This window comes from Typha latifolia, chromosome 7, assembly GCF_019914945.1.
Source record: "Typha latifolia isolate L0001 chromosome 7, TyphaL0001v2, whole genome shotgun sequence".
NCBI classification, from domain to species: Eukaryota; Viridiplantae; Streptophyta; class Magnoliopsida; order Poales; family Typhaceae; genus Typha; species Typha latifolia.
In genome coordinates, this window is record NC_133092.1 from 11,653,052 (window position 1) to 11,676,617 (window position 23,566).

A 23,566-nucleotide genomic window follows, 5' to 3' on the forward strand; every position below is an offset into this window, starting at 1 on the left:
TTTCGATTGAGCGAGCTTAAGCCGAAATGAGTTGATTAATATATAATTTCAAGCCTAAATAGTGTTTCATCAAGCTTGATTCGGCCCTATATATAATTTAATTATTTTAGGCATATAATAGTTAAAAATATAGATACTACTTTCTAATTGTTTTTGTGTTCTAGATTAGGAGTCACGCTAACATTCTCAGAAGCGATTAAAATAATAATGTCTAAATACAGATAAATAATAAATATATCACTGATTCATTTTTGTAAGGGTGTTATTATTTGATACAGATGGCTTTGCACTTTTCGAATACCTCTCTGCCTTATACCGGCTACTTTCTAGATAAGTATAATCTACCAAAATAATAAAAAAAAAATAGAGAAAAGTATCTAATAAATGCTAACCTTTTTTCCACTTAAATTACTATAAATAGAAAAAAGTGGGGTCCATATCTTGGGTTAAAAACTAACCCTAGTTAGGGTTTTAAGGGGTAGGTTAGGAATAAGAAAGTATTCTAAATTGAAGGGCAAACCCCATTGTAAGTTTGCAACCCTCCACTATTCCTCTCCTCCACCCTTTGGGTATTTTGGGATTTGGGAATTTTGTTACTCTGAAAGAGTTTTTATTCCCAATTATTCCCATTTTTAGATTTGGGGGGGAAAAATTTGGGGACATTGGGCTTCTCGTTGCAGTCGAATGATTCAAATTCCTTCAATGCCCTGAAATTCCTCCAAATGGGTAATCTCTCGATCGCTTGTGCTTCCATCTAGCTTTCTTGTGAATCAAATTTTACCGCCGGCCGTGGCCGGAACCCCGAGATTGGACCATCTAGGGTTTCTAGAAATTGGAAGCCGAAGCACTGCAGTTTTGGAAGACCCTGCTACTATTTGATCGTCAAATACTAAGCTTTATAGATTGGTTTCCTCTACTAACTTTTTCTGATATGTGGAATTTTCTGAAGTTGATAGTGCTGATCCCGATTGCTCCATTTCTTTGTTCTTGAGTTGGGCTGACATTTACTTTATACCTTCATGCTTTTTGGAACTCGAATTTATTCAGGAATCGGGTTTTGGGCTTTTATATTGCTTAGTATTTGGTGATCGTTGTCTATTCTCGTAATGCCAGTGTTCTGGAGTTAATGCATTTGTTCTAGTTGCATTTGAACGTAAAAGTTGACATCTTTGGTGCACTTTAGATCATTATTAGTATTTTTATCGCAGAACTGGAGTTCAGAGAGGAATTCAGGCTTGCATGTTGTTACTTAATTTGGTTTTGCTTCGGTTTTCTTAGTTCTGATGTAATTAAAAGTTCTTTTCGTGGTTTTAATGAGTTTAATCTGTTTTTGTTTGTTCAAAATTAGGATATTGAAGAGGGTAGTTGGATCGAATCTTTCGCGCCAGCAGAAAACGTTTGATATCTGTCGCGCCCAACTGTAGGTTGAGCCAGCTATAAGTGGTAAGTTTTTGGAAAAGAAGAAAGTTAATACTAACATGGAATGCAATAAGGATGAGGCCCTTAGGGCAAAAGAGATTGCTGAAAAGAAGTTCACAGCGAAGGACATAGCCGGTGCCAAGAAGTTTGCCATAAAAGCCCAAACTCTCTTTCCTGCGCTCGAGGGTATCAATCAGATGATAGCAACTCTAGATGTTTATCTTGCATCAGAAGTGAACGTTAGTGGAGAAAAAGATTGGTATAGAATTCTATGTTTGAGTGCTTCAGCAGATGATGAAACAGTTAAAAAACAATACAGGAGGTTGGCTCTTCAGCTACATCCTGACAAGAATAAATCCATCGGCGCTGAGGGTGCCTTTCAGCTTATCTCGGAGGCATGGAATGTGCTTTCTGATAAGGGCAAAAGAATGTCATATGACCAGAAGAGAAATGCAAAAGTATTTCAACAAAAGAATTTTCAAGAAAAGAAAGGAAGTACCGTTCCAAGTACTTCAAATGGCTTTTACAATTTTGCAGCAAATGTGTCATCTAAGCCAAGAGCGCATAGGCATACAGCTAGTGCAATTCCAGCTACTGCTGCACCTTCACCTCGTCCACCAAAGTCGAACACATTTTGGACTTCATGCAATCAGTGCAAGATGCAATATGAGTACCTCAGAGTATACCTTAATCATAATCTTCTTTGTCCAAATTGCCATGAGCCCTTTATTGCAGCTGAGACTGGGGCTCCAACTAATGGAACAAGTTCTGCCATGCCTTGGTCGGCTACTCAGCAGTGTCAGCAGAATTCTAGCCACACCTCCATGAGCAGAAAGAATACCTCTTCTGTTCCAGGAACGGGAGCCTCAGGATCCCAGAAGGGAGCGAATCTTGGTGCATGCAATAATTCAAACTTCCAGTGGGGTCCCTTTTCTAGAACAGCTGGAACAGCTAGTGCCACCGCCTCATCAGCTGCTGCTGCACAGGCTGCAAATATGGTACATCAGACATATGAGAAAGTACGAAGAAAGCGGGAGGAGGCACAAGCAGCAGCTAAAAAAGAAGAGGCTGTTCGCAGAAAACATAGTGCCTCAAAGAGAAACTTCAGTGTCTCAGAAAATATTAATCTGGGAACAAGTGACAGCATTCCTGCCAAGAGAAGGAGAGGTGTAGGTGTTGATACTGAACAAGTGGCGGTGGGCATCAGAAATTCTGTTCCTGATAGTGTGTCAGGTTTTAAGGTGCTTTCTGGGAATAGAAATAGATGCTTCAATTCTAGCACAGGAGCATCTGAAGTTGACAACGCTAGTGGAGTTTTTGTTGATCTCTTCAAAACCAGATATAGTGCTAGACCGGCCAACTTAAGCAAGGAGCTTCCATTGGATATTCGGGGTACACTGATGGAGAAAACTAAACTTGCACTTCATAAGAAGTTAGATGGATGGAATCGTATAAAAGCTGAATTTGAAGAAAAGGAGAAGGCCAAGAAGAAAGAAAAGCTGAAACAAAATGCTGAGAAGGGTAAGGATGTGGTTCATGGTAATGTCACTGCCAAAGACACGTTAGATGATGCCAGCAGTAATTTTCAAAAAGATCCTCCTAAACATGCTGATTCAAATAGTGAAGACAATGAACCTATATCAATTGATGTTCCTGATCCAGATTTTCATGATTTTGACAGTGATCGTTCTGAAAGCTCCTTTCAAAATGACCAGATATGGGCTACCTATGATGAAGAAGATGGTATGCCTCGTTATTATGCTCTTGTTCAGAAAGTTATCTCTTTGACTCCTTTTAAAATCCGAATGAGTTACCTTACGTCAAAGTCCAACAGTGAATTTGGGCATTTAAATTGGATTTCGTCTGGATTTGCCAAGACATGCGGTGATTTCAGGGTGGGAAGATACGAAGTCATTGATACACTCAATATATTCTCACACAGGGTTAGATGGGAGAAAGGCCCACGTGGCATCATAAAAATTTTGCCAAAGAAAGGTGATGTTTGGGCACTTTACCGAAATTGGTCCCAAGATTGGGATGAGCATACCCCTGATGATGTGATTTATAAGTATGACATGGTAGAGGTACTTGATGAGTACAATGAAGACCAAGGAATTTCTGTTATTCCCTTAGTGAAGGTTCCTGAATTTAAAACAGTTTTCCAGCGGCATGTGGACCCCAAGGAGGTCAAGAGGATTCCAAGAGAAGAGATGTTCCGTTTTTCACATCAGGTGCCATCTTATTTGCTGACAGGTGAAGAAGCTCATAATGCTCCTAAAGGATGTCATGAGCTAGACCCAGCAGCAACTCCTTTGGAACTTCTTCAGGTAATCACAGAAATTGAGGATACTGTGGCAGTTGACAAGCAAGAAAGTTGATTTTCCGTATAGCGTTTTAACTTTTTGCTGAAGAATGGGACTGCAATGCTGGAACTACCTCTTCATTTTGTAGTCATCTCTGTGATAGTTGTCAGTCATCTCAGCCTGAATTTTGTCTGCAATTACAAAAGGTAGCATATATTTGTAAAGTAGGTTCCAGGTGATAGAGATTAAATACTTTCTGGAGTAGCTCATGGCGGTGCTTCCTTGGGAATTGGCGACTTCTATGATCCTTAAGGTCAGTTCTCAAGTTCTGATATACTTGTACCTCGCCAACCAACACTTAGAAGGAAACTGTACATATTCAACACGAGTTAGATTGTTTAAATTCTTATCATTATTTCCATTGGCAATTGCATTATCATTTCTTAAGAAATACTCTAAAATTCTTCATTGTGATCAACAAGACCAACAGTATTTTGTAGAATATACGGTCATGTAGATTGATTGGTGCGGTGGTATATAAATTGCCTTCCCCTAGTAGAAGAGATATTTTGCATACTCTATGTGGGTGTGATCAGTACATCTTCTCTATGTCGGTTAATAATTCTTTTTTCTTTAGTTGGTAGTGTTTCTCTCATTTGATCTTTCTTAGTTTTCTTACAAATTTTGGTATATGCTACACTTCCCTGTTTATCTGTTGATGCAGTTAGTCTTTATCTTGAATTGAATTAGAACAAATCAACCTATTTAGTGAAAAAGGTGTGTCATCTCATGTTGATCCATGTTGATCTATGTTGGTTACTGCACATTGTGTCAATCTCTTACTAATGTAAAGCATGGGGTGACCAGTCATTCCTTTGTCACATTTTTAGCCTAATTTTGATTATTCGTCATTTTAGAGTTGCTTTAATTTTTTTTTATTGCACTATGAAACTTTAATTCCATAATTGTCGAGCATCAGTTTCTATAAAAAAACTTAGTATTTCCCAAACAAGCTTTATAAGTTTCAGTTCTTGATTCTTAATGGTGTCTTTTCTGATTATTAGTTTACTAAATTTGTCTAAGCCTCAAATATGTGCAATAGGACTGCACATTCATCAACGTATTGTCCCTACTCTGGGCATCCGCGTACCACTTCTAGAACATTTTTATTTGGTCATTAGTAATTTTGTAATATGGATGGCTAAGGATTTTGATATGGAAATGGTTGGAAACAACCTTAATTGGGCAACTCTCTTTTTGGAAAGAGAAAAGATAAGGAATGGTTCTCCAATGAATGGCTAAGTGCTGGTTTTTTGGCAGATCTTTGGAAATTAACAAGTGAACATAAGGTAGGTCCCGAGGGGGTGTAACATGAGCCCAATGCTGAATACTTGAGGTTTTGCAGCAATGTGAACAATCTCCTACTTGTTTTTCATCTACAAATTTGCCACTGGGTATCTATGAAGCATGACTATGGATACGTGATACATATGTGATAGATATGGATAGGTCGATACAACATATTTTAAAAATAGAGATACAATATGCTTAGGATATGTATTCTTTTGTCAAAATAATATATATATATATATATATAAAATATTAGTGAACTTATGTGCTTGCATTTTCTTAATTGAACAATTATATATTATTGTTCTTTTTTATAGTTTATATAAGGAGACCTCTACTTTATCCATTAAAAGAACTATCATTCATAACGAAAGTTTTGTATATTGTGTAGCATTTTACTAACTAAGATGTAAGATAAACAAATAAATTCAATCAAAAGAAATTGATAGTTGTAACATGATTTTCTAATATAAATCATAAATAAAACAAGCGAACTTAACTTTTTCTATAAAAAGAAACCTTCCAGATTTGATGAGAACTAAAAGATAATAGTCTCATTCAATTTGACTCATATTGATTAGTAATCTTGAAAGTATCTAAGAAGAATCTAAGAAGTATCGACACATCTGGCGTACCGGTAATCTCCCAATTCCATCGTCGAGAAACTATAAAAACTATGGCATGTCAGAAACGGAGAGTTGGGGTCGTTAGACCTATACCCAAAATGAGGTACTGATCAAAGCTCAGTTTCTTTCCTCAATTCTCAAAAACAATAAAGGATTATCTCAAGGAGTACTAAAGAAGGTGCTAACGGTAGCGAGACTATTGCAGGTAATGAGAAGCTAAAGAAATCATTAATTTATTTTTAAAAATTAAATAATTTAAGGAAATATTTGATACATATCTGAAGGTGTCCGACGAGTATCATATTTGATATGCTTTCCGATACAGATACAATGAGAGTATAGAAGTATCCATGTTTCCTCTGAGATCACACCATGCCTACATTCTCAATTAAATAAATTAAAGTCCACCTATTTAAGTCAAGTTCAATTCTTAGGCCTATCAAAAATATTTCAAGCTAATAATTGTGGAGGACTAAAATATAAAATATAAAAGCTAATGTTCCAATGTGCTTTTATAGTAGTTGGTGAATAAATTGTTAAAGTTTGACCTTGCTCTTATGATAATTTGATGTCTTGGTTTTGTTAAACATCAGAAGCGACTAACATGTTTAACATGCATGAAGATGCCAACTACCAGTACGATTGTATGGATTCTTCATAAACTTGTTGCATTTGATAACTTATATGCAACTTGAAATGTGGAGCCTTTAGATGCTAATCAAAGTTTCAAAACTCAGTATTTGAATCGGGATTGGCCACTAGAAAAAATGATACGAATCTACTATATCACTCGTATCGGCTACTCATTCAGATATGATTATTTTTTAATTACGTAGAATTCTAAATAGTATTTAAAAATACAAGAAAAGTAAGAAAATAAAAACTAGTCACATATGAAGCCTAAAAATAAAAGAAAAACTCACTTAAAATCATGATAAATTTTGACCTGAATTTGCTAATTTATATGCCTGTAAATTATTAATGTAGAATAATAGTAAAGAGAGATTTCTCTCTTCATTGTTTTGTAGCAATAAGAAAAAGTGGATATAAGGAGTGGATGAGAAAGAGAGACAAGAGAAATAAGAAAAAAAAAACATTCATCTGAGTTCACCAAAGTGCGAGGTAGTTGTGCTTACTAGAAAAGCTGCTAAATGAGCTTGGTGAAGTGTGAGGAGTAGGATAAGAATGTATATGAGAGGTAGTGAGTTAAAAAAATGAGAACTTGAAAAGAAAACAGCCGGGACATTGATTACTAATGTCTCCTAGGTCATATCCATTTTAGATTTGACCTAAATCTTAAAAGAAATTAGTTTTGGCCGATCTGGCCAATATTGTTGAAATGGATCGGCATGGATCGGCCGATTTCATTGATATGGCCAAAACTAGCTAATCCCAGACCGAAACCAGTTACTAGATTGGTTTTTGGTTAGGATCAGAATTGGTTCTGGCCGATCCGTCTCGTGATTAGCCAATTTTGGGGACCATGATACCAATACTTACATGTAAGTTAAACAAGAAAACCTCCCTTAGTTTTAGTGCTCAGGGTACGACAACTATCTTTTTAGAAAAGTGATTAGTACGACTGCTATAATTGCAAACTCTTTGAGAAAGTTGGTTAGTAAAAAAAGTAACTTGCAAAATCAAATAATTATTTAGCAACACAATATATTTGATTTACAATTAGAGCAGATTCTTCTTTATGATGTGATTTGCTACATAAGATGAAAACAGATATTAGTAGTAGTCGGTTTTGACGGTATTTATTTTGTTTATCTAGAAGATATTTCTTTGGCCATTTGTTGTTTTTATTTTAATATGAGTTTTAGGATATAGTAAGGTCACCGTTCTGAATTAATTACTTGATAATACTAAATGATCTAATCCTCTTATGATTTGACCTTTATTATGCTTATATAAATATTTAGAAGGTGATTTGGAATTTTAGATGGTCTATTATAGTATATCTTCCTTAGAGTTAGTAGAATGGCGTCGCATTATGCTTTTGTCCTCCTATGCACTATCGCATGGTAGTGGTCTGGTCAAATTTAAGGCAAAAGTTATATCTGATGTCCCTACTTCAGGTTTTCACGACACTAAATTATGTGGCCATGCAACTTTCCATCTTAGGCAGGAATTTAGTTCCACATGTTACTCTTGTTATACATATAACTAAAAGGGCAGCCCAAAAGTACAATTTTTCTAATTAAAGTTTGCTTATGAGTTTTACTTTATTGCTTCTTGTACTAATTATTATTACATCCTTGTCTTATAAAAACAGCTAAAGCTGCTGGAGATTGAAGGAAAGTTTCTGAGAACCAGTTCTGCCTGTTTCAACATTCTCAAGCGACCCAGATAGTGTTTGATCTCATTGCTTCTGGAGGCCTGATAAAATAGTTTGGTAGCTTTTTTTCTGGTATCCTTTTGTTGAGGAAAAAACTTTTAAGGTAGTAACTAGCAATCTTCAAAACTTGTTAATTTGGTTTAGTGTTAGTATTGTGGAGCTGGTTGGTGGAATGTCTCTTTTGTGGGAGAATTGATGGTTGCATTATTTGAACATGACAGAGGCATTGTTGATGTAGTTTGTTAATCTACAGCTGGTTGGTCTAATGCCTCCTTTTGCAATGGTTGAGGCAAAGGTTGTGTGACATGGAAACTATACATCTTCAATAGGAATAATATTGAATTATATTTGAAGTTCTCTGTGTTCTTTGTAACTGGATATTAAACAAAGCATCGGCATCTAAATGATTTTGTAAATTATGGGAGAGATCTGTTGCTTTTTCTTCCTTGCAGAAATTATTAGATTGATTCTCAAATCAGGGCTCCTAAAGCATGCCCAGATGTTCATCTTAAAATTCTACAAGTATGCCAACCTTATATCACATCTGATAGGAATTTTTCTTTCTCATTTTGCTGAGGAAATATACTTTATCTGCCCCTGTGACTTTCATTTGTTTGCATTTTCAGAATAAAACCCTATTATGCTATAATAAGACTCTTTATTTTACTATGATGTCAAATTAGTCCTTATGGGTTGCAATTCTTTACAACTACTCTATTGGATTTCAGGTCAACAGCAGATTCTATTGGAAAAAGTGAAAATATGGTTATTCTAAAAGTTGCAAGACCAAGGATATCAATGATAAAAAGTAGTAATTCTGTTATATTTCTCTAGAAAAACCCACATAAGTAGTAACTTTGCAAACTGCATGAATTTTTTATTGAAAAGAATATGAAGCTTTGGAGATTGATTCATAAAACTGCAAACTTAAAATGCATCTACTCATTTCATTTCCTTTTCCCTGAAATGTACTATGGATAATAGAAAGTATACTTGTTTGACAATGTGCTATTCAAGTCAAAACTTATGTTCACTTTATTATAGTTTTCAAACTATTTATTAAACTACTATAATTTTTTACCAAGTGAGTAGCAATGTAGATTTCTTAAAAAAATCACCCTTAAAGAAAGGGGTTTAAGAAGTCGCTATTTCCATACTTACTATTAATCTGGGATAATAAAACACTGTTACCAAAAGCGCTTCTCTTCTAAAATATAGTACTGTATAAATTATTATCTTAGAAACGATTTATTAAATCATTACCATAAATTAAATTATTTTTTAAGACAGTGGTTTATATAATTGAATAAATAGTTAGAAAATCATAGGAAAAACGACATTTTTTTAAAAAAAAATTTTGTTATTGATAGTTGTTTGGTCAAAACTTATTAAGTTAATATTCATTGCTCTCCTATTCGGAGTTTTCCATAGATCAAACATAATCCTAAGGAAATAAAGAACCCGAGCCAAGTCTGAGCAAAGTCTGAGCAGTTCGTCAAGCTTGACAGCACTAATTGTAGGAGACTTTCTATTCATCTTATAAAAAGATAAGAGTGTGATTTGCAAAATAGTGAAAATGGCAGGGTGCGATATGCGAATTTTCCTTCTCTATATTACGTTGTTCCGATTGGTTTAACTGGGCCAAAAATGATTAAAGCCCATTAAAAACCCCTGGTAGAGAAATCCATCTTATTCCTTATCCTCTTCTCCTTCCTTTCACTATAAACCCCTCTCTCTCTCTCTCCCCCCCCTCCACACCTCCAACCTTCCACTAATGGCAACTGTGGGCTTCAACCTCGTGGGAGCCTTCAAGGGCCTCTCTCTCTCCTCCTCCTCCTCTTGTCTGAGAGGCGATCTTGGGGCCCTGCCCCTTAACCAACGGTGTTCCGTCTCCTTCCCTCTAAGGTCGCCGCTCACGATCGAGTCGGCGCACAAGAAGGGAGCGGGGAGCACCAAGAACGGTCGGGACTCGAAAGGGAAGCGCCTCGGGGTCAAGATTTATGGAGACCAGGTGGCCCAGCCCGGGGCCATTATTATACGGCAGCGCGGAACCAAGGTGAGATTGGCCTGCGTGTTTTATTCTACGATTTGGGTTTTGTTTGATTTGGGATGTTAGTGGGAGGCTTTGCTTAAAGTTTGGAACTTGGTGCATCTTTAGGTAATTTCTGTCTGATTATAATATTGCTTTGTATCAGTCGATGCTTCAGGAACAACCTTGAATATTAGTATTTCTTAATCGGATAGAAATTGATTTATATTTCTGGTCGTAAGGAGGATTTATATTGAGAAAAAATTGCGAAAGATAGATACGACTTCTTCCTATACAGTAGAAAAGATAAAACCTATAGGGAACATCACATTGGCTTTTAATGAAATATCAAAATTGGTCAAAGACTGCACTATTTGGAATTTTCGAAGAGCAAGCTAGATATGAAGGATCACAGTTCTATACTGCAGCATCAGGTGAATCTAATGAAGTGCTTATTGAAGACGATCTTCAGATTGTGCATTATGGATGTATAATTTTATAGAAAAGCATACATTGATAAAGCCGATAAGCGATTCGGGTTACAAATTGGAAATCAATGGAAACTAAAACTTATATAGGTGAAGATGGTTTGGAGATTGTAAAAATATTAGATATTATTAAGAGCTAGTTCTGTAATCTCGAGTTGGATATGTCAGGATATTGATATTGAGGGATTTCAGAAATCTTTGGTGACAATGACATATATTAAGAAAAGCTCATTTTGACGGTATAGATGATATGGTATTCCTTGTCTAATTCTCTATTGTTAGGATATGCTAGAAGCATGAATGATCTTAAAATCTCTGCGAAATCTGATCAGGGGTACATGGTTAGCAAATTGATATCTATTCTCTTATCATAGATAAAGTAAGTCGTGGGTGGGCTCCTCCTCGCCTATACAGAATGTTGGGATGTGAAGATTAGACATCTAATTGAGTACAGTACTTTTCCAGCTGTAATGTCACATTATGAGTAAGAGGAATTTGCACTGGTTATTTGAAACTTTGTTAATTTTTCCTCATTTTTTTGTACTAGTTAGAGCTATAAAGATACGGGAATCAGGTTTGTCTTCAGAAATAGTTGTAACTCATATTTTCAGCTATATCAAAATAAATGTTCTATGCCTGGACATCATTGTCATGTATACAGTAAAAAAAACGATTTTCTGCAGATCTTCTATCTTAGATCTTCCTTAAGATTTAAATTACTTAATTCTAATTCTTGTCATCTATGCATCATTAAGAAAACATCACCTCTGTTGTTTAAAATTTTCCTTTGTTTGTTTCTATACTTTCAGTTCCATCCTGGGAAAAATGTTGGCCTGGGCAAGGATCATACAATCTTTTCATTGATAGATGGGCTGGTCAAATTTGAGAAATTTGGACCAGACAGGAAGAAGGTAAATCTACAAATCTAGATAGTATATCCTTTACTTGCTTGTTTGTTTGTTAATCTAAACTATCATAAACAATGTGCATTGGATTTTATACGGCAGGTGAGTGTTTACCCGCGCGTAGAACAACCTGAGAATCCTAACAGTTACAGAGCAAGGAAAAGGGAGTACTTCCGCCTCCAACGTGAACGCAAGAAGGCAAGACAGGAAGGTGTTATTCCGCCCCAATTGGTACTGGCTTCGGCTGCCGAAGCCACCGACGTCAATCCTTCTTGCTAATGATTCTTCTGTTTCCAAAAGTACAACTCTCTGATTCTCTTTCCTAATTTGGTTGTGTAAATCATCAACTGCAAGATGAATAGAAGGTTCATTTCCTTGTGTTTTTCTCCCCTGGCTCTTCTCTCTCCTTGGTGATGAAACAATATTTTTAGACCTTTTACTAGTGATAGAGCTAGATAATAGGCTAATGTTAAACATCACTGTACTCCTGAGTAACATATGGGAAAGAAAAAAAAAACAGAGTGATTGCTTGCTTACATATCAACAGTAGCAAATAGCAACAATAAATGCAGCAATTTTATACAGCAGCAGCAGCAACAATTACAATACAACAATGGCCATAACAACTGTAGTAGGAGCAACTACAATTGTTATCTTCTAAACCTCAAACTTTGGTAACTGGATAGAAAAATGAGCTATATAATTAATAAAATTGAGGAACATAGTTTATCAGCCCTAATCAGATGTTAAATAAGCACACATCAATCCCTTGGAGGCTCAAGAAGGCCTACGATACCGTCTGTGGAAGGAATGGAACAAAAGAGCATTTTCGATTTCTCCCTCTCTTCTCTTAATTAATAACTTCCGTTAAATTTGAAAAAGAAAAATGTGACCTAGGAAATTAGATGATCATAAGATTCAATTAATTATTAAGACCAAATTACCATTTAGTTAGGAGTTGGTTGGTCATCACATTCTCACATCACCTTCCCAATAGCCATCATGCTGCATGCCTGTTAACAAAATTCATACATATAGCATGAAGTGAATTAAGCAACTAATCAGCTACCTATCTAAGCATAAGAATGTGTAGATTAGGATGTAAATTAGATTACTACATCATATTTTATTAAGGACAGTGATACCAATAGAGCCACAACTGGAGTTAGAAATCAGATTAAAAGAAGAATAAACTCATCATTTTCTTAAATTTACTCATAATTTCTCTCTTTCTGCCATTTCTTTTAGCTCTTTTAAAAGCATTCCCCCAGTGATAATCTTATACTATTAGATATAGATGAGAAGCATATATGAATCTGAATACTTTAATGATTCCATTGGGACGATCGAATAGTTGTATATATGAACAGATTATATTTATTTTTAATATTTTATTTGATTTCTTTAATAGATCGTGTGTGTTTGCTATCGAACTAAAATGAGGAACATTGGATAAAAGCACCGTTACGATTCTACGTAAGTTACGTGGAGCATTATAACCTTATCGTGTACCTATGAGAACACACGAGACTCGTGAGCACAGGGAGCAAAGAGACAGAGCGCTCCCGGATGGCTCCCGGCCACGTGTCAGTCTCTGCGCAAGCACACGCACCTCTTCCTGCCACGTCGTCGCCTGGTGACAAAGGGAGAAGCCACTAAAGAGTGAGGAGAGCAATCGCTGGGCCAATTCCACCATCATTTCGCTGATGTCGGAAACCTCTAAGAAATCAAAGATGGGGGAGGTAAGAAACCATCCGATTTCCCTGGCGACCAACCTCCTCTTTTGGGTTTTCGTTGCGGATTTTGGTATAAAGGTGCGATCTTGCGCAGGAGGAGGAGGAGGAGAAGAAGGAAGGAGAGGAGGTGGATGAGAAGTCCCCGCCTCCCCCTCCTCTGCTGCCGCCGGAGGAGGTGGTGATGAGGGTCTTCATGCATTGCGAGGGGTGCGCGAGGAAAGTGCGAAGAAGCTTAAGAGGATTCGAAGGTACTGATTTTTAATGGCTTCTTAGGAGGAAAATGCATTACAAATAGTGAGAATTCTCCTAAATATGGGGTGTGATATATAACTTTTCCCTCTCTTTTTTTTTTCTCAATGGGAACTGGGAAGGGGTGGAGGAGGTGAAGGCGGATTGCAAGACCCACATGGTGATTGTGAAGGGGAAGAAGGCAGCGGAGGATCCAATGAAGGTTGTGGAAAGAATCCATAAGAAGACCGGGAGGAAGGTGGAGCTTATAAGCTCACTACCTCCGCCGCCGCCGCCGCCGGAGCCGGAGAAGAAAGAAGAGGAGGAGAATCCCAAGTTGGAAGAGAAGAAAGAGGTATGTATATGTATATATATATATATATATATATATATGCAAATAATCATAAAGAAGAATTACTTCACTATTTATTCTCTCATTGCCATCTCTCTTCCTTGTTCATGGTGGTGTTTGATAGCAAGAGATGGTGATGGTAGTGCTCAAAGTTCACATGCATTGCGACGCCTGCGCCCAAGAGATCAAGAGGAGAATTCTAAGAATGGAAGGTCTCTTTCTCTTTCTCTCTCTTTCTCCATTGCCAAAGCTCACATCCAAAGTTAGATCACTTATTATATGGTAAAGAATTTGAATTTTGTATGCAAATTCGTTTGACCCACATCCAAATTTGTTCTTTTCTCGAGATTGGATCAGGTGTTCAAGAAGCAGAGTCGGATCTAAAGACTTCACAGGTAACAGTAAAAGGCTCCTTCAACCCAACGAGCTTAGTCGATTACGTCCACAAGCGCACGGGAAAGCACGCACTAATCGTAAAGCAAGAGCCAGCGCAGAGTCCACCTCCTCCGCCGACTTCCGATACTAACGACGAGAAGAACTCCACCGAATTAGAATCCGCCAAGGTGGCGGAGGAGGAGGAGAGCAAAGACGGCGACGGAGGCGGAGGAGGGGAGGAGAAAGAGAACAACCAAGGCAGTGGCGATCTGCCGGCGCTTCCTCTGCCGCCAACCATCGTCGCCGTCGTGCCGGCCGGCGTCGACGGCGGAGGGAGAGAGAAGCTATACCATTACTACTACCCGAGGTATCCAGTGGAGTACGCGTATCCACCGCAGATCTTTAGCGACGAGAATCCTAATGCATGCGCTGTCATGTGATGAGACTATATATGGACCTTTTCTATTGTTGATCTTATATGGTGGTTGTACATCTTTTTGTAATCTTTTGCCATGGAAGTATTAATACTTTAAAGAAATTTTTAACACCTTGTATTCTTTTTTCTTTCTTTTTCTTATAATTATATCTATCATACTCTAGATTGACTTAAATTTATAAAATTATTTTGTTCTAGTCTTAATTTTTTTTTCATAACTTAATTTTAAGCAGAGTCGAGTCGAGCCAAGTCTAATAGAATCTCAGCCATAATAAGTTGTCCATTTATTTGTACATTGTATAGAACCCTGGCTAGATTCATAAAAAACTGGCCATATTTTAAATATTTATGAGTCTATTGCACATCATTCTTTTCTAAAATATAAAAAATGCTCCTACTTTCTTCTTCCTCCTTTACTTTAGGACACAACAAGGAGTATATTATGGAGTATATTAGATCCGGCTAAAATTAGAGTGGATTCCCCTCTAACCTCCTTTCAACTTAGCTTGGGTAATATATTTTGGGTTGGGTAGAGGGTATTTTGTGTTAGGTAAATATATTCTTAGTATAATTAACTTAATCTAAAATTTTGATTAAATTAAGTAATAGAACAATAACCAAGTATTTTCTGTAAATATTTGGTAAAATGTAAAGTTTAATATGTAAATATTAAAATATAAATATAAATAGGTAAAAAGACCGTGCATAAAATATTTGTTTTCTATTATCATTTACTCCCAGTAGTTTTTACATGCTCCATTAGACTCACTACATTTTTCCTCTATTACTCTGAAAATATCCTCCATAATATAGCTTAAAGTCAGAATATTTATTTTATTTTTAAAAAATAAATATATTAGCACACAAAAGAAATATATAGGATCACCTTCAATTCTGAAACAAAAATAAAAAATAAAAAAATTCCAACACCAACACAAAACTTATTCCAAAAACACAGAGAAGAACAATTTAATTCTCCAAAACGACCCAAATAGAAACACTACAAAATACTAAATCATGAACATTCTCTACTAATCACAATTTTATTCTCTAATTTAGGTTCCAGAGAAGGATTGGCCTTAAAACTTGGTGATCTGATTCGGTTCTTTTCTTGGGCAGCCACGTCCAAGGGAAGTATCCGATTCTACCTCAATTGTTGCCACCTTTCCTATAATCCTCTCATATATATACTGATTTCCACTCTATCTTCTTCTCGTATTACTCAATCAACCAAGGCCTATCAATAAAACTCTCTCTCTCTCTCTCTCTCTCTCTCTCTTCCATATAAATTCATCAATTCTAGCTACTACTTCTCAGTTGCAATATCACAAAACAGAAGAGAAAGTTTAATAAAGATGGCAAACCTTTGGGCTCTACTAAGTCATCTCCATTCCCTTGCAGGGTATGTACTTCCTAAATATATATTCCCCTATAATTCCTTTTAATATATCTTTCTAATTGCTTTCATTTTCTTTGTTAACTTTGTGCAGACCATCCATTACACTCATATATCCCTTGTAAGTCCATCTCTCTCTCTCTCTCTCTCTCTCTCTCTCTCTCTATATATATATATATATGAGCAATTTTTTACATGCATCACTTGATTCTTTTGCATGTTTGTATATTTGGATCTGGATAACTGAGGTTTATGTTATAGGTATGCATCAGTTAGGGCTATCGAGAGCCCCGGAAAGGACGACGACGAGCAGTGGCTAGCATATTGGATCCTCTACTCCTTACTGACTCTCATGGAGATGGTGGCTGAGCCTATCTTGTATTGGTAACCATTTTAATGAGAAATTATATATATAGTTTTATAATTAATATAATTTTTGTTACAATTAATTCTGAGGCTGGATTAATATTTTGGCTTGCTTTAGGGTTCCATTGTGGTATCAAATAAAGGTAGCATTTGTTGCATGGCTGGTGCTGCCGCAGTTCATGGGAGCATCATTCCTCTACGAGAAGTTTGTGAGAGAGCAACTCAAGAAGCTTAAGATGGACCAAAAAGATGCAAAGGTGATCATATCAATATTTATTCATCTATTTAGATAACAATGTACTAATAGTTTCTTATTCTTAATTAATTTTCAAAATGGCAGGCTAATGTGAAGTAATGAAATGGAAGACATGAAGGTGATCGAAGAAAACTATTAAAAAAAAGTGTCTCGTTCTCGTATTTTCTTTTTCTTTGTTTGATTGTAAAAGGAGGATAAAATTTGCATTAGTGCTACTTCTCTATACTAAAAATGTGAAAGTTCTTTACGTTGATCTTTATATATATATATATATATATTCATGGATGCATCGAATATTTTACATGTGTTGATCTGTGAGAATAGTACGCCATTGGAATAGTAGCTAAGCTTTGAAGCATTAGGCTCAGATTGGATCTAGTAGGATCTAGAGAAAATTTCAAATAATTATCATATCACATCTTGATCTTTTTCAAAATTTTCCCTTTATTTTCTTTTCCTTAACTTCTCAAATAATATATTGCTTAAATTTCAAACTTCTGAAACAAAAATTTAATTTTCTCAAAGACATTTTAGTAAATTAAATTTTGTTAGTGTATTTAACAATATCACTCATGGAAGGGGAAGGACTTCTTGGATGGCATGGGACAAGAAGTAGTCGTTGCTATACAATCTCCTGCCAGTCCTTCTAGGACAAGAGCTATTCCTACCCATATCCTCAGTATGATCATGGACTCTGAGGTTTAGGTTGGGAGATTAATCTGAAGCTGTTGGAGAGTGGCCAGGAAGAAAGGAAGTTCGGGTTGTCTATGCCTATTAAGACATTTCATGAGATCTTGGCTAAGATATGGTCGATCTTTGGGCCATTCTTAGCATCAGATAGGACGAGGCTTTCTGCCTGTTCCATCTGATCTTGGAGGAGAATATGATCTCAGTCTTACTGAAAAGCCATGGACTATTGTATGTAAAAGGTTCATAACTTGATCTTAGCATTGCTGCTAGGTTGGGGTTGCTGAATGTGTTACAATACGACCACATGAGTTAGATTAGTCGAGTCGAGTCAATTTGAGTTAGTTAGTTAGTTAGTTAGTTTTATCTTATTATTTTAAATTATAAAAATTAAATAATCTGTATGTGGATTCAATCTACTAATATATTTACTCCTATAAATAGGAGTGGACATATGTTGATAATTATAATTTGAGTTTAATCAAATTATTTTTTTCGTCTTTATCTTTTACAGTAGTTGTAGAAGTATTTCAATCTTCCAAACATTAGCTATCTTCCTCCACCAGCAGCCACCATACTTTACGGTCGTCTACCACCACCCTTGGCTATCTGCCACCCTTTGAAGATCGCCGCAACGTCAGATATTTACTATTCTGCCCCGTTTTGACCTTGCTCTACTATTTTATTGATTTTTTTTTATCCAGATGTTCGATTTAGATAAAACTAGAGTCATTAATATATTATCTCATGAGGTTACCACCAAATAAAATTTTATAATTTTCTTACTTTTGAATTGGTCCAAATCTGATGCGTAACATAAAGATAACATGGTGTCTCGTATGTGCATCGATTTGGACTTAGGGAAGCCATTGAAGTAGGCTTTAATGGTTGGTGTTGCCATAAGAAATTTAGGTTAAATTTTTGTTTCGCTTGTGGTAGGATTGGCCTGGCATAATGTGTCTAATTATTCTGACCCCTCTGAGGGCAAAACACATGCTCAAGTGTCTCCGAGAAAGGACGCGATGACCTTTCATATTGGCCTTGCTTTGGGCTTTTGATCTTCTTAATCTACTTGATGACAAAGACATGAGTGAAGCTTATCTAATTAAGTATGGGCCTCCAAACTTCTGGAAGCTCATTGTCGGCCTAGTTTTATAAGTCTATTATGTACAACCACATGTTTGATTCTCTCTCTTATATTAGACTAGGTATTCAGAAGTCTATTGGAGACGATAGTACTTCCAATATTGTCAATGACCCTTGGATTCTCAATATTCCTTTTTCCTTAATCTCTACTTTCATCAAGGTCAAAGAAAAAGATATCTTGGCCTTATTGCTAATCATAGTTGGAATACCCACAAAATTCTGACTACTTTGGGCCAATCCCATGTAGTTTCATTTGTGCTCAAAACTTTATGCTTTGTAGGACAAGGATCGATCGTTATGTCTCAATCCCTAGCCATATAGGCTTAGGGGTGTGAACAAGCTGACTCTAGCTCAGACTTAGCTCGAAATTAATTTTGAGCTTACTAGCTCGGCTCAGCTCAACTCGAGCCGAGCTCGAGTCTATAATCAAGCCCTATTCAAGCTGAGCTGAGCTAAGCCCGAGGTCAAAAATATTTTAGTCTTGCAAAACGACTTGGTCGGCATCATACCGCTAGATATGCTGGGTGCCTTGAGCTGGAGGTGGTCGACCTCTCGATGAATGGGTTGATCGGGCGAATATCTTCATCTGTCGGTAATCTCAATGCCCTCTTGGAGCTCTAGCGCAGCGTCAACTAGGTCTCTGGCACGATCTCTCCCGAGCTCGTCAGATGCAGTAACCTAACTAACCTTGAGCTCGACAATAACTAGATCTCAACATCATCCCGGCAAAGCTCGATCGGCTCTGGAGTCTCAAGATGCTCTACCTACCCGTAGGAGATTGATGATTTGCATTAATCTAGAGGTAGTGGACTTCTCATAGGAGAGCCTCAAGGGATCCATCTCGAGGGGATCTTTTGACTATTGAGGCTCGCCAAGTTGCTGCTCCTGGACAACAACCGCACAGGAAAGATAGCGTCGGAGATTGGGAACTAAGCATCGTTGATCCGGTTCCACACCGTATCATGGGGGTGATTCTGCTAGAGGTCGAGATGCTAAGGAACCTCAGCTTCCTCAACCTTGTGAAGGCAGATGGTGGAGGAGGAGGATGAGGCTTGCAGAGGAGGAGGAAGAGGAGTATTGCCAAACTATTATCATCCGTAAGTTATTATGTGATAGTTACGTACAAAAAATATGATATACTTACCTCTCATATGCACGCGCAAGTCACATGTAGAAAGAATTTTAAGATAAATGGGCAATTTTGATATTTCTCTAATTTTATCTACAACGTTGAAGGGGTGAGTTATTTTTAATAGTTTAAGAGGTTATTATGTATTAAAAAATAGTTCATATGGTCACCGTGGAAAATGAGAATTATCCCAAAAAAAAATATTTCCAACACTTGAGCATAAAACTTAAGACCAAAACAGAGAAAAACAATTTATTCTCCAAAACGACCAAAGATAGAAACATATAAATACTAAATCATGCACATTGTCTAATTTAGGTTTCATAGAAGGGTTAGCCTCAAAACTTGGTGATCTCTTTCTGTCTTTACTTGGGTAGACACGTCCAAGTGGGAAGTATCCGATTCTTTCTCATTAATTTGTTGCCACCTTTCCTAATCCTCTCTCTCTCTCTCTCTCTCTCTCTCTCTCTCTCTCTCTCTCTCTCTCTCTCTCTCTATATATATATATATATATATATACACACACACATACTGCTACTCATTTGCACCACAGAATAGAAGAGAAAGTTTCGTAAAGATGGGCAAATTCTGGGCTCTACTTGGTCATCTCCATTCCCTTGCAGGGTATGTATATATGTATCTATGCATGCTTCCTTCTCTTCTATATTCCATCTAATATATCATTTCATTGTGTGCAGACCTACCATTACACTCATATACCCCTTGTAAGTGCCTATATATATATACATTCATACATACATATATATATATATATATATGCATCACTTGATTCTTTTAAATGGTTGTATATTTGGATCAGAATAAGTGAGTTTTATGCAATAGGTATGCATCAGTTAGGACTATCGAGAGCGCGGCGAAGGACAACGACGAGCAGTGGCTGGCATATTGGATCCTCTACACCTTCCTAACCCTCATGGAGATGGTGGCTGGGCCTATCTTGTATTGGTAACTATTTATATATATATATATAATCTATATATAGTTTTATAGTTAATTATATAACTTTTGTTACAATTCTTGAGGGATTAATATTTGTCTTAATTTATTTAGGTTCCCATTATGGTATCCGATAAAGGTAGTATTTGCTGCATGGCTGGTTCTGCCACAGTTCATGGGGGCTTCCTTCCTCTATGAGAAGTTTGTGAGAGAGCAACTCAAGAAGATTGGAGGCTAGATGGGTAAAGAGGTGGTCATATTAGAAATTATTAATTCCTCTGTAACCTAACAGGATAAATATAAAAAAAAAAGCACTTATGATTCACAAATATCTAGGATTATTCTGTGTTGATTCTTTATGAAATTAAATTATATATATATATATATATATATATATATATATATATATATTAAATACTTTTGGTAAGAGCAATGGCAGAATTAATGCTATTCTCTTTCTCTTTTAATTTCCATAATGGCAGGCTAATGAGGAGGAATCACAAAGACAAGGTGAAGGTGGAGATGAAGAAAACTAAAAGAAAAAAGTGCTGCATATTCCAATCTCTCTCTCTCTCTCTCTCTCTCTCTCTCTCTCTCTCCTTTGTAGAAGGACAAAAAATTTGAAAAATCTTGTTTTTTTAGTAATTTCTTGATTAACACCCTGTCTTTGTGTTATTTGTTTGCCTATAATTTTCGTATCACATTAGATTACTTATCCCTAACAAAATGGTACCTAAGAAAGAAGTATTTCTTTGAGGATACTAAAGTTATCTTTAAAAAATACCTAAAGTACCATTGTCTTACCTTTTTCTTATTTCCCTTGAGTTTTAAAATACTTTTCCTAAAATACCATTACAAAATCCTGCAAACACTTTGATGTTTTAATAATTTGGTTAGTGTAAGGTTAGATTTAAAATTATGTCAAGTTAGAGAGTTAGATGAACTATAGTTTTAACTTTTAAGGCTAAAGGTAGTTAGCCAGAATAACAACAAAACATCATATCATATGAAAATTATATGCAAAAAAAATTATAAATAGCCCAAAGATAGAATCTTAGTCATAATCATAAAACCATTAAAATATAAGATTTTATTTAAAAGGTATACTTATACTTAGCTTTTCTAAACTATCACAATTCTTTTATATGCATCCCCGGATTTTTTTATTATCCACGTAGAATTCGAAACTAGAAAAAAATAACTCTATGAACTCTCAAAACTATTTTTTTTTAATTTCTTTGTAAAAATCAGTAATAGTCTAAAAAAACTCTATCATCTTCGTAGATGAACAAATGTCAGACGTATATGTTAGCAATACAAATCTACGAATCAATGCCAGCTATCAGCATTAGTCGATACTGTATTATTGGATGCTAAAGATGAGAATATTTATATTTATTTCCTGACATAAATGCATGGATTAATGCTGGAAATAAATCTGGGATATCAGAATCAATGTATGTTAGCATTTACTAAATATTGAATGGGTCGATGTATATTTTATCCATTGATTATTGCGGGATATCAGAATCAATTGATTCAGTATCGCTAATTCAATATTAATATATATACTACCTTATACAATTGCATCCATTAACATGAGCTTTCTTTATATATAAAGTCTTAACAACTAATATAAATGGCAACTTAATATAGCTTATAAAATTAATATGCAATTATCTCTTTATTTCCTTTTTCTAAGAGAGAAGTGGCAACTTAATATAGCCGATGCCATTGAAAACTATTGAGATTTGAACCCAAAAATACTTAACATGAGCTTTTTCTTTTTTTTAAACACAATTCCATTGGCATTTGGAATTTGCTATATGGAATTCCTTTTTTTCTTTTCTTTTGTTTTTCTCATAATTAGGGTTTAGTTTTATCATACAATTGCATCACTTCTACTATTTCCTCCAACATAGTTTTGGCAGTCACTCCATCCACCAATAGGCCTTGTTTTTGAAAAAAGAAAAAGAAAAAAAAAAGAGTACTCCTCTTTACTTGTGCATTGCATTATAATGTCTTTATTGAGCAACTAGCATGAAATTCTAATCAAGAGCTTCTAAGCTGCTCCAAATATGTCTCATTAATCTGAACTGAAGCTCAGACTCCTTCCATTAATTTCTGCAGATTTCTACAGCTGAAAGGAGAAGAATCTGATGCACTTTCTCACTGTAGACCAGTTTTTTAGAACCACTTGGATGAGCACTTATATAGAATGTCAAGATGAAACAAGCAAAAGCCATCAAAGTTGGGAAGGAATTAGGCTGAAAGAAGAAAAGAAAAGTTGAACCTAGTAGGAGGCATTATACTAAATCATCTAGATGCATCCACTCACTATCAGCACATTGGAAATCAACCACAATGCAACTTGCACACTTCTATGAGTCCTACCATCTTCTCCAAAAATAAATAAAAGAAGAGAAAATTTAAGTTCAAGCATTAGCTGAAATCAGTTTGTGTTCACTACTAATTAATCAGATAATTATCCCCTATATTTTGCATAATTTTACTTTATCTTTAATCCTCTTGATCGACCTACTGATTTTTCATCCAAAATTAATGAATAATGATGTAAATGCTAAAATTAATGTGATTTGCACCTGTATTTATTACTATAAACAAATTGCTAAATGACTAAATTGTTTTCGATACGCTGATTCAAATAATATCACAAAATTTGACTGGTAAGAACTTTTAGAACGTGGAATATTGTACATGCCGAATCTAGTGTTCGTCTTAAGTATCTTTTCTCATCAACGGCCAAACTTTATAAATATAACCATGCACAAACTGAGCCATGTGTCTTACATGTGTGAATTGAATTGACAAAGATTTCTTTATCCCAAAATATAGTTACTCATCGGGACCTATAACCTAAGTGAAACTTAAAATTTCACCTACCAATGATTTTTAATAGTTTTTTTTTTGTTAAAAGGAAGCTGATTAACTTATATAGGAACACTCATAATCGAGCTAGGAGCAGCATAAAAAATGAAGAGCTTACATGATTCCTGAGGGAGCTCCTCAGTAGGCCCCAG

General features: G+C 35.9%; 5 protein-coding genes across 5 annotated transcripts; all 5 read left to right on the top strand.

The window, feature by feature from the left end:
• Window positions 1-585: 585 nt before the first annotated feature.
• Window positions 586-8,392, top strand: LOC140792535 (uncharacterized). The gene is made up of 3 exons (XM_073143605.1): window positions 586-726; window positions 1,349-4,035; window positions 7,977-8,392. The coding sequence occupies exon 2, from the start codon at window positions 1,479-1,481 to the stop codon at window positions 3,795-3,797; it is 2,319 nt and encodes a 772-aa protein (XP_072999706.1). The 5' UTR covers window positions 586-726; window positions 1,349-1,478; the 3' UTR covers window positions 3,798-4,035; window positions 7,977-8,392.
• A 1,285-nt stretch (window positions 8,393-9,677) lies between these two features.
• LOC140792536 (large ribosomal subunit protein bL27c) lies at window positions 9,678-11,849 on the top strand. Its single transcript, XM_073143606.1, has 3 exons — window positions 9,678-10,095; window positions 11,366-11,467; window positions 11,564-11,849. The coding sequence occupies exons 1-3, from the start codon at window positions 9,814-9,816 to the stop codon at window positions 11,738-11,740; spliced, it is 561 nt and encodes a 186-aa protein (XP_072999707.1). The 5' UTR covers window positions 9,678-9,813; the 3' UTR covers window positions 11,741-11,849.
• Window positions 11,850-12,986: 1,137 nt separating this feature from the next.
• LOC140792635 (heavy metal-associated isoprenylated plant protein 7-like) lies at window positions 12,987-14,684 on the top strand. The gene is made up of 5 exons (XM_073143742.1): window positions 12,987-13,203; window positions 13,292-13,445; window positions 13,569-13,780; window positions 13,902-13,989; window positions 14,135-14,684. The coding sequence occupies exons 1-5, from the start codon at window positions 13,168-13,170 to the stop codon at window positions 14,590-14,592; spliced, it is 948 nt and encodes a 315-aa protein (XP_072999843.1). The 5' UTR covers window positions 12,987-13,167; the 3' UTR covers window positions 14,593-14,684.
• Window positions 14,685-15,800: 1,116 nt separating this feature from the next.
• On the top strand, window positions 15,801-16,853 carry LOC140792574 (protein HVA22-like). The gene is made up of 5 exons (XM_073143649.1): window positions 15,801-15,990; window positions 16,079-16,105; window positions 16,246-16,368; window positions 16,469-16,607; window positions 16,691-16,853. Exons 1-5 carry the CDS (start codon window positions 15,944-15,946, stop codon window positions 16,703-16,705), a joined length of 351 nt encoding a protein of 116 aa, XP_072999750.1. The 5' UTR covers window positions 15,801-15,943; the 3' UTR covers window positions 16,706-16,853.
• A 3,292-nt stretch (window positions 16,854-20,145) lies between these two features.
• LOC140792841 (protein HVA22-like) lies at window positions 20,146-20,763 on the top strand. The gene is made up of 4 exons (XM_073144060.1): window positions 20,146-20,192; window positions 20,267-20,293; window positions 20,412-20,534; window positions 20,640-20,763. Exons 1-4 carry the CDS (start codon window positions 20,146-20,148, stop codon window positions 20,761-20,763), a joined length of 321 nt encoding a protein of 106 aa, XP_073000161.1.
• The last annotated feature ends 2,803 nt before the right edge of the window (window positions 20,764-23,566 follow it).